This window comes from Macrobrachium nipponense, chromosome 31, assembly GCF_015104395.2.
Source record: "Macrobrachium nipponense isolate FS-2020 chromosome 31, ASM1510439v2, whole genome shotgun sequence".
Classification (NCBI taxonomy): Eukaryota; Metazoa; Arthropoda; class Malacostraca; order Decapoda; family Palaemonidae; genus Macrobrachium; species Macrobrachium nipponense.
The window spans coordinates 33,235,481-33,246,600 of NC_061093.1; the positions used below are offsets into that span (position 1 = coordinate 33,235,481).

Consider the following 11,120-nt stretch of genomic DNA (forward strand, 5'->3'; position numbering starts at 1 on the left):
TTGATTCAAGATACAAGAAATAATTTAGTTTATTGTTGGTAAGCAAAGGTCAGACCTTCAATCCTCGATTAGATAATATCCGAGAGCAATTATCTGCTGGTGAGGAAAATTTGTCAGTCTGCCTTTCGGAAATAGTAGAAAAGTACTAACCTATTTTAGTTTGGTTTGTAACGAGTCTGTAGGTTAGGTGGTGTATATTAGACTTTTATATCAATACTCCTGGTATACAGTTCCTAGAAAAACGAAACGTTAGACAAAAATGATTATGTAATAAACGATATATAAGGCAAACAGAGGCAATTTCTTCGCCCCAAAAACAAGCCAATTGGAAGCGGAGTTTATCTGGCTCAATGGCAACACGTTTCGATGATCGTTCTATTTTTGACTTCTGTACAACTATAATGTCAAGACGGGCGTTCTAGTCTACTCTATATTACATGGTAGCCTCTCACGAGGAACAATTTAAATCATTCTAAGCTCATTCGATCTGTGGCTCTGGTGATGACTAGATTTCTCCAGACTTTTAGATGCGGTATATATATAGAATATAATATATATATATATCATATATATATATATATATTATTTTATGAATATATATATCTAAAATAATATATATATATATATATATATGTGTGTGTGTGTGTGTGTGTGTGCGTGTACATATATATGTATATATATATATATATATATATATATATATATAATATATATTATATATATATATAGTATATATATATATTGCAGAAATGCTTCATTTATGGGTCGTCAATGGAAAAAATGGAACAATTCTTGAGATATTTTACAAATGTCTGAATTAGAAGAGAACAAGCTAGGAGCTTTTGTGAACAGTTGTAATTTTTGATGCAGGCATTTGTAATTCATTATAAGGATGCATTCCCAGATCTTACTGTTCCTTATTATTATGATAATAATGATTATTTACCTACGGAGTTCGACCTTCAGGTCATGTAAAAGCGCAATTCAACTGTGATCCAGAAGAACATTCCCTATTATCAGATATCGATATTCTGTATAGCCACTCATGCTTTCTGTTACTTTAATTTACATTTATTTAATTCCTGTGTTATCTTTGTTCTTACAAGATAACGGGCCGACACTCTTGCTGTCATGTTAAGCCGCTGAAGCCGGGCAATATCACGGCCTACACAATAAAGCCAAACTGGTAGTAAGCAGAAAGTTGAGAACTAGAATTAATAAAAGATGATTATGACAACAACAATCCTAAACTTATCAAGCGCTACACTGACAGTACATTTTAAGCTTTCATTTATCTTCGGAACAATGAAGTCTGGCCTTCACGTCTTGGGTCCAAATTTAGACTTTCTGGCAACATTTTGCAGCGCCAGCAGTCAGAAGTTGGCAGATGTACGATGATTTCGCAAACAGCTGACTACGGCAACACGATCGCCGTAAACAGTGTCCATCGAACGTGGAGTACGAGCTGTGATGTAAACAAAGTTTCCATTCAGTAGGGGTTTTCTAGAGGCTTTTTACTGAGAATGGCATCAATGTTGTCTTGGTATACTACTTGAGACCAAAGTTCCTGCAAGATAAACAATTCAAGACGCCTAATGGCTGTAAAGTGGTGTGACAAGATTATACTTTTCGTGATATAACTAAAATCGTTGTGGGTAAAAGCCACGCAGTGAACGCATTCAAGATACATTTGCAGCAGCTTAGTACCGCATTTTAATACATCCCCTATATCTGAAATTACTTTCGACTCAGTTTCGAGTCACATGACTAGGTCAGGAAGATACGGTGCTGTCACGAGCGCCTCCGCTCTAGACCACCGAGCTGCTATGGATGGTGCCAGGGACGAAGACGATGACGTCATACAAGAAGCTGACGTCATGGGGCCGGCAGCGTCAAATCAACCTGTGAGTGGACCGTGATTGTTTATTTTGAACTGTCGTCATTGTTATAATCTAAATGCTGCCTGGGTTATTCCAACAGAGCGAGAACGGGTTTAAAATGGTAAAGGCTATAAAATTTTTATAAGGGTAGTTGTGCTATGAGTGTATTCTTCTTAAAAACAAATGCAAGCAGTTACTTAACAGTCGAAGAGTCTATCAGAGATTTCTTTGCTATTATGTAAAAAAAAATTAAGTCCTCTTAAATGTTGAAGTATTATAGATTTTACTTATATTTTGGCTTAGATGATAACTGTTGCTTATCAATTAAATTAGTTCTTGGTATGTTTAATTAGCGTCACGTAATCTTGCTGGACTGAATCACAGAGTCTTGTACAATTTGGGAATTATCCAGTTTATGGAGACCTTCAACGTCATTCCCTCTGAATGCTTAGTTTTGTTCTCTTCTTTCTTAGGATTGCAATGAAAAAATTAAGATATTATTGCAATTCATTCTTGTACGTAGAGCACTGGATGGATGATGAAGCAAGAGAGCTGGCAACTGGCGTCTGTCTCTCTCTCTCTCTCTCTCTCTCTCTCTCTCTCTCTCTCTCTCTCTCCTGTCAATTTTCACTTGTTCCACCTTGGAAGGAATGTGTGCTTAATCATCCCCCAGTGCTCTACGTATGAGAATGAATGACAGATATCTTTTTATTGAAAAACAAATTTATTTTCTTTAGGTGAATTATTCATTAGCATCTACGTAGGCCTTGCTTTCCCAGTTTTCCTCTTCTCCGTCCTCCCAACTCGTGACGCCAGATAACTCACAATCAATCAATTAATACTTCCTCCCAAAGCATCCAATATATATATATATATATATATATATATATATATATGTGTGTGTGTGTGTGTGTGTGTGTGTGTGTGTGTGTGTGTGTATGTGGATTTATGTGTATGGATGTTTGGCCTTTTCTTTGGTGCATTTCCACATTTCCCCCCTTAAGAGACCCATCTCATTCACACGCACTACACAAATATATTTTTTTCGTCCACTGGCGTTCAAAAATCATATGACCCTTGCGTATAAGGAAATTGCTTGTTTTTAATATACTAGTTTATGCTTTTGCTTTCACTGACATTTTCCTTTTCCAAGCCATTTGCAATGATGTGGCTACCTTTCTTGCGTTTATGACCTATTTTGTTGTTCCAGTGTACTGGCATGATACCATATCAATACAATTCCTCTTCAATACTTACGTAAATCAATTACTTTTGTTTTCCCATACTAATATGCTTACTTCCATCTTCCTAGCATCCAATTACCGCCAAATCCCACTATTTTGATTGTTATTTCAACCAGTTCTTCTTGTAGGATTTTCACACTTTTTTTTACCAGTCATTGTAGCTTCCCTTACCATCACCAGTTTTTTTTTCTCTCCATGAAGAGAAAAAGCCATAATTTACAACAAACCATTCCTTTCTGCATTTCCAAGCTTTGCTTCAATCGTGCAAACTTGTGATAACTCCAAAAAAGAATTACTTTTCCACATTGTACTATTGATGATAAGTTTCTTGGTTGGTTTGTACCAGTCACAAATGATTCACATTTCCTTGTCTAAATTGATGCACATCTTCCTTATCTAAATGATCGCTCCTCTTCCATTATCATTTCCTCCGTCGTGTCTCTTTCTCAGTCAAAATCCTACCAATCACTTTACCAAGTGTTCTAACATGATGGACCATCTCAGAGGGTCACACGCATCTTCCTTACTTTGGTTAAAATTAGACCATATAACGTATGATCTCAAACGTTGGGCTGTGTCTTCAGTAGTTTTGGATATAAGCTAGCTTGCTTGCTAAGGTTACACACCGTCATGCATCTGTTTATTTATTTGTTTATTCATTTATTTATTTATTTAATGCTATAGTCTACTTTGTCTATTATGATTTTTGTTAAATTTATTTGATATTTTGCAGATCTTCTACTTTCACACAAGGGAATTTAATTCTATAAAAGCATGTTGAGCAAGTTCAAGGCCTTCTCACTCGTGTGATAATAAACTTGTATTACTTTAGGTTCTTTGCAGCGTCCCTGTACCTTCTTTCATATTCTCTTTCTTCCATCTTACTTTCCACCCTCTACTAACGCTTGATTCATTTTGCATCTGCGAGGTTTTCCTCCTGTTACACCTTTCAAACTTTTACTGTCAATTTGCGTTTCGGCGCTAAACGACGTCATTAGTCCCAATGCTTGGCCTTTGGCCTAAATTCTTTATTCAACTCAATTGAATCCAATGAGCTTACCGTGTGTTTCTCTTTTGTCAAATAATTACGCACCCTCAATTATGTAACAACTAATTACTAATAGCTTATCGATTATTAATCGCTTATCGATTATAAATCGCTCACATCTCCCCGCTACTATCAGATATTTAGCCTTATCAGGACTTGCATCTCAATGAAATCAGTGCCGCTAGACCTACGTACTAGGTGGTGGACAGTGCGTTTCTGGGCTCAGGTGATTAGGTAGACTTCGTCATAATCGGATATTATGAGCGTGACCCGAGCCATCGATCCTCTGCGTCTTTCGCAGGAAGATTAAAACTGACAAAAGGAAGTTCTCCTGTCTCTCAGTTGCTGTTTAAAGAGTCTGGAAACGTCTTCTGTTTCGTTGTTTTGAAAGGTTCGTGGTGCTGTGTGCTGAGTTACAGAACTGTGCGATAAAAAAAAAAGGATGTTTGGTGGTAAACTTTAAGACTAGGGGAGGACAACGATGTGAAAGAAATTTTACTCCTTTGCACACACACACACACATAATAGCGTAGTCTGAATTGTTCATCGTTAATACCATGTAAAACATTTGCAAGTGATGCTGTCTCTGTCGTACCTATTCCTTAATCACACATATATTATTGTGTAAATGTCGTGCCGTCTAATATTCAATTCAGTAGTACCTGCACAAGCTGTTAAATGAAATCACATAAGATGTAATTTAGGGGAGTAAAAATAATTTTAATGAATAGTTTGTCTTTGAATTTCGTTATAGTGAAATTTCGTCCACTCTCGTGCGGACCTAATCATCATCTTATCTGCTTTAGGCTATCTAATATTAGTTAACTTCCTTCTTTCTTCTTTGGACCCTTCAGAAATATTGACTTTGCCGTAGTTTCTATTACGGAATTCTTCCCTTTCACCGTAGTGATAGTCAGGTGTGCTCAGCAACCTCTCCTTTCAGTAATTATATTTTGCTTTATTGATTGCACTGTCGCTATTTGGGGCTCCTGGGTCATCTTAGTTATGTCATGTCTATAGTCCCTCAAGGGATAGACATAGGTATAGGCCAAACTTCGTATTTTATTTGTAAGAGAAATGGTATCAAGTGAAATGTGTAACAACAATGTACTTTCAGATTTGATGAAAAGCTAATAAAATCTGTGTATGCCCAATAATATCAGAGGTGTAATTTACATTTGACTTTCAGATTCGATGAAAAACACATAAAGAAAGAGTCAACTTGTTAATTGTATTGGCGTTGCAAGTAGAATGCGCAAATAAGAGATAAAAAAAAATTGACTGCATTTTTTCCTGTGAATATAGGGTTCTACCAAAAGCGTTTGACGGTCACAAACCTCCGTCAGGGCTGTGTAATCCACCCATACCATATACAAATACCTTCCCGCCAAAGGTCACATTCCTATCAGCCCAAAATCAGATCATTCGGAAGATTCGTAAACATCGACGTAAATCTCGCGAGCGATCATTATTACTTCATTGAAGGCAGGAAGGTTTAGGAGCAGTCAGTCAAAACTAAGAGAAGCATAAATTCCCAGCCCAATTTAAACAAGTAGGAAATTTGCCGAAGCCTTATCTAAAAAGGTGGAATGGCTGTCCGACTATAAATGCCTCACGCCGAGTAGTGACCATGTAACCAATGTTCTCAAATCTTGGGCTGTCCCATAGCCAGTTCATCATTGCCTTTGGCAGTTTCGAACTTGAGCCGATTCGGATTTATTATGTATTTTTCACTGATGAGGGGAACGGTCTGGCACATTTCATAAACATGAAGTAAATTAGGTCCTAGCTTGACTGTTAAGTCGACTGTTGTAGGTCGCATCTGGGAGGAGAAAGGAAAAGAAGAAAAATAGGAAAGCAGCAGACTTTCAAAGAACGTACCAGCGATTATACCAATCTTGAGAGATAATGTAGCTCTCTCTCTCTCTCTCTCTCTTCTCTCTCTCTCTCTCTCTCTCTCTCTTTGTCAAACTATAGGTTATTAGATGGAATCCTTCCGGTTTTATCTTACTGGAGAGAGAGAGAGAGAGAATTTTCAAACAACTCTCTCTCTCTCTCTCTCTCTCCAGTCATAGTGTGTCCAATTTGTAAGGACAGTTTTCTACCCTGTTGTTACACTATGTGACAGTCCCTACCCCCAAACTGCTCTCGCGCGCACACACACACACCCTCGAGATCATAGGCGTTATGTTAGACGTGTTTAAGAAAGGTGTGTACGATATGCATGACTTGTTTGTCTAATGTCGATTCACGCTTCTTTCGAAGCATCTTAAAATCGCACTGGGGTCTTTTGTAGGTTTAAAGGTAAATCGTACATAAAGGATTTCTTCAAAAATGATATGATATTGAATGTTTTAGAAAACATTTTACGCTATTATTATTATTTATCACTATTGTATTTGCATCAGTATTATTATTATTTTAGTGGTTGTGGTAGTAGTAGTAATAATAGCAGTAGTAATAGCAGGAGGAGGAGGAGGAAGAGGAGGGATAGGAGGAGGAGGAGGAGTAGTAGTAGGAGGATGAGGAGGAGGAATAATAGTAAAGCAATATAGCTCTTACCTGAACTTTGAAAATTTGCAGAGTTTATATTCGCCTGTGTTCTAGAGTGTATGTATGTGCGTGTTTCAGCGTCTTACGAGAATTTCTCAAGAATGGTTAAACAGACAGTGACGTAACTTTCGATGATTTTCATAATTAAGTAGAAATCAGTTGAGAATTGAAGATCTGTTGCCACAGAAACCATCTTGCGCATAAGAAAAAACAAACAGGAATTTTCGACAGAGCAAGTGCTTCTTGGCTGCCAAACTGGGCGTGAGGCCCTTTAAATCATTCCAAGATAACCTAGTTTACCAAATTTGACCTTGCAATCCGGAAGGTCTCGAGGTTTATATCCTGTAACAATCTCAGAGCAAAAGAGGTCACATTAGAGATCAGGGGTCAAGGTCAGATTTCATTTTAAGGATTTGTGTTTCTATTGAGTCTTTATTTTTTATTAATAGATATAATGAAAATTATAATGCGCCTTTTTTATAGTATTATTACTATAGTAATTCTTGTTTTTGATATTGTCCTTTTTTGTGTAATAATAATAATAATAATAATAATAATAATAATAATAATAATAATAATAATAATAATAATAATAATAATAGCTTATTGTGTATTTTACTGGTTGGAAAGATCGATTTCTGGAATGATTTCTGTTAAAGATTTGAATAGAAAAACGAATAAAAACTATATAGTAATTCCCCTCCCGCGTTCTCAATCCTCCTCAATTACCTTTCTCTCTCTCTTTCTTCTTCTTCTTCTTCTCTTTTGCTCTCTCGCGCCGGCGCAGTCCAAATCACTTACAGTCGTTCACCTTGAACCTGCTGAAGGAGAGTGAAATGATGCGCGGCTGTTTGGTATAACTTACTGTTTATTATGTTGTAGTGAAGAAAAGGGAAAAGCAGGGTGGTTGCTTACAGTGCCTTGAGGTGATTTCTCTCTCTCTCTCATTAAATATATATATATATATATATATATATATATATATATATATATATATATATATATATAAAATGTGTGTGGTGGGGGGGGGGGAAGAGAGAGAGGGTTGGTTTGTTCTCCTGTGACATCAGTTTCTCTCTCTCTCTCTCTCTCTCTACATAAACAGGGTTTCCATAAGTCTCAGTACCATTACAAGCGGTAAATACTTGCAATGGTACTGGGACTTTATGGACACCCTGTATATATATATATATATATATATATATATATATATATATATATATATATATATAATACCACGTGTGTGCGACTGAGGAAAAGAGAGGTTAAGTTTGTGCTTTTATTACATCAGTTTCTCTCTCTCTCTCTCTCTCTCTCTCTCTCTCTCTCTCTCTCCTCTCTCTCCATGACTACGCTTGTGACGTCAATCACTCTCTCTCTCTTTCTACACTGTCGACCTTTGCCGTATGACACTAGTTCATTTTCCTCCGTGTTCTCGCGTGTGCCAGTTACATCTTGAACTGTAAAGCCAGGTTAGTGAACGCTCTTATCTTTAATTAATCTCTAATCCCAATCACTCGATGAGTTCATCCAAATTAGGATTGTAAATCCGTTTATAAATCTATTCCCTCGGTCAAGGGCAGTGACATGAGTGTACCTCACTCGGTGCACTGTAGGCATTACTTAAGGTTATCTGCGGCGTCCCTTCGGCCCCTACCGGCAACCCCTTTCATTCCTGTTACCGTATCTCCTTTCATATTCCTTCTTCCATTTTACTTTCCACCCTCTCCTAACCATTGTTCCATGGCGCAACTACGAGGTTTTCCAACTGTTACACCCTTCATACCTCCTTTACTCTGTTGACCCTACAACGCTGAATGACCTCATAGGTCCCAGCACATTGCCTTTGGCCTAAATCTTATATTCTAGTCTATAGATTTGTCCTCTGTTTCCCGCATCGTGCAGTGTCGTATCTAAAAAACTTTCATTGGCTGTCCAAGCCACCTATATTAAGATTATCATATATACTATATATATATATATATATATATATATATATATGTGTGTGTGTGTGTGTGTGTGTGTGTGTGTGTGTAACATGTGCACACATGATTCGGTACATATATACCAATATTTATTTATGTATGCTTGCACACATACGTATGTACACACAGTGGTGGTAGTTGATTTTGTTGTTGTACAGTTGTTGTTGCTGAAATAATCATTAGCTAAGCAAATATATTGCCGCTAAAAATGATTTGTTGAAAGAAAAAAAAAACGTTCTATCATTCAGATCCACGGGGCGGGCACGTGACTAGGTCCCCCCCCCTCCCCCCCCAAACCCCCGAACATTAAACCCGCCAATGGCGTCGTATGACAGGTAATAACTCATAAAGTGTGATTTGTGGCCCTAAGGTCAATACCATACATACCATATCGAATATGGGTGTTCAGCTGTAAGTATCAGAAGAGCTTGAAGGCCTAGAGTAGATTCACAACCGCGCATTTGACGTCTAGGTCTGTCCCTTACTACGCTCCTGATTGGCTGTTGATAAGCCAATCGCAGGGCTGGAAACTCTCAGTCCCTCTCGAGAGTTCACATGGGCAGGATGTATGTTCCACTTCTCCTGAGGGATACGTCTTTCAAGAGAGGTGGCACATACATCCTGCCCATGGAACTCGAGAGAGAGACTGAGAGTTTCCAGCCCTGTGATTGGTTTATTAACAGCCAATCAGGAGCGTCGTAAGGGACTGACCTAGACATCAAATGCACGGTTTATGTGAATCTACTAGAGATCTAGAACTATTGGAATGACAACTGTGCGACGGGAGGTGAGTGGAGATTCGTGGAAGTGAAATCATCAGATAGATAGGCCTATGAGTGAGGAAGCGATGTTGATGACGTTGACGAATCAGAAACAAGATGAGAAGCTTCGACGATATCAGCTGTGGGTTTTTACCGCCAGCTCGAAGAGACAATAAACCAAGAAATGGGCTTCATCATCTGTTCTGGTATCACGTCTTAGCAAAAAAAAAAAAAAAAAAAAATGGGTTGAAGATTCCTTATAATACCTGATATTCTTTAGAACCTTAGCGGCAATGTCATACCCCTAGTGATCGTAGGTCCTGGTGTGTTTTTGATAAGTTTCTTGCAATGAATAAAGTATTACAAGACATGAGTAGTCGGTAATGGTTCATAGGACCGTGTATCACTTAGGAGTTTCTCTCTTTATTATGTGAAAGTCGGTAGGGCGGTATCTGTGTTGCCCAGACATAAACAGGAGAAGAAAAAATATAGAAAGGCAAAATGCGGACAAAGGGATGTATTTGCTTATTTAAAAAAATTAGAAAAAGCGTCGAAGTTTCTTCGGCGCAATCGATTTTTCTGTACAGCGTATAATCAAGACCACGGAAATATATCTTTCCTGTTTCCCTCTTGAGGTTTTATTTTAGCTTTGTTTTTTTTGTTTTTTGTATGTGTGTGTTTTTTCTCTCTTTCTTCGTGTATGTGCTTATACGCGTGCGCTTGTAAGTGTGCCGATGAATTACTTGGATATTATTTCCGTCAGTGAGATTTGGCAGTCAGACACACCATTATTTAGTGCGAAATTTGTTATTATTATTATTGACCTAAAGTTAATAATAAAATTTAAGTTCCTTCATTCCTTGAGAGGAAAAGGATTATTAAGCCTGGAATTGTTCTCAAATATTGTATATGTATTTTGTGATTAATGAAGATGATTGCTCTCTCTCTCTCTCTCTCTCTCTCTCTCTCTCTCTCTCTCTCTCTCTCTTTGTGCCGCTGAAAACGCATTCTCCCCTTCTCTGTGTGTGTTTGCAACCGAACATGCATTTCTCTCTCTCTCTCTCTCTCTCTCTCTCTCTCTCTCTCTTTGACACTGAAAACGCATTTCACGATAATATAAATTGTATCATTAAACGAGTATTTCCCCTTTATCCTGCAGGAGGAGGACACGGCTCCCCTTTTACGGAGGCATCGAAGGGACAGCGCGAACGCCATGACCAGTCGAAATCCTTTGGTGGACTTCCTAGCGGCCGTCTTCGGCATAGGAGCTTGGGTCTCCGTCAACGGCCTCTGGGTGGAGCTGCCCTTGCTCGTGCAAGAGCTCCCTGAGAAGTGGAATCTCCCGTCTTTTCTTACAGTTATTATTTCGGTGAGTATTCCGTCCTCTTTCAGGTTTTAGTGCCGTTAGTGCACCTCTTGCGGTGCACTGTCAGCATTACTTGAGATTCTTTGCAGCGTGCATTCGGCGCCTATATTAGATTCACATCAACTGTGCATCTGATGTCTAGGCCAGTCCTTTACGACGCTCCTGATTGGCTGTTGATAAGCCAATCACAGGGCTGGAAACTCTCAGTCTCTCTCGAGAGTTCACACATGCGGGATACATGTTCCGTCTCTCCTGATGGATACGTCTTTCAAAAGTATCCCTC

The 11,120-nt window shown here is 38.3% G+C and overlaps 1 protein-coding gene across 4 annotated transcripts in view; it reads left to right on the forward strand.

The window, feature by feature from the left end:
- Positions 1-11,120, forward strand: part of LOC135206749 (solute carrier family 52, riboflavin transporter, member 3-B-like) — an 83,150-nt gene that overhangs the window by 52,673 nt on the left and 19,357 nt on the right. Inside the window, exons 2-3 of one of the 4 annotated variants that reach the window (XM_064238238.1) lie at positions 1,753-1,904; positions 10,631-10,840. In XM_064238238.1, coding sequence (XP_064094308.1) covers positions 1,764-1,904; positions 10,631-10,840 — 351 coding nt within the window. In that variant the 5' untranslated portion in view covers positions 1,753-1,763. Of the gene's footprint in view, positions 1-1,752; positions 1,905-4,390; positions 4,564-8,085; positions 8,198-10,630; positions 10,841-11,120 lie in introns of those variants that run through there. The other 3 variants (XM_064238240.1, XM_064238241.1, XM_064238239.1) reach the window with 3 other exon arrangements.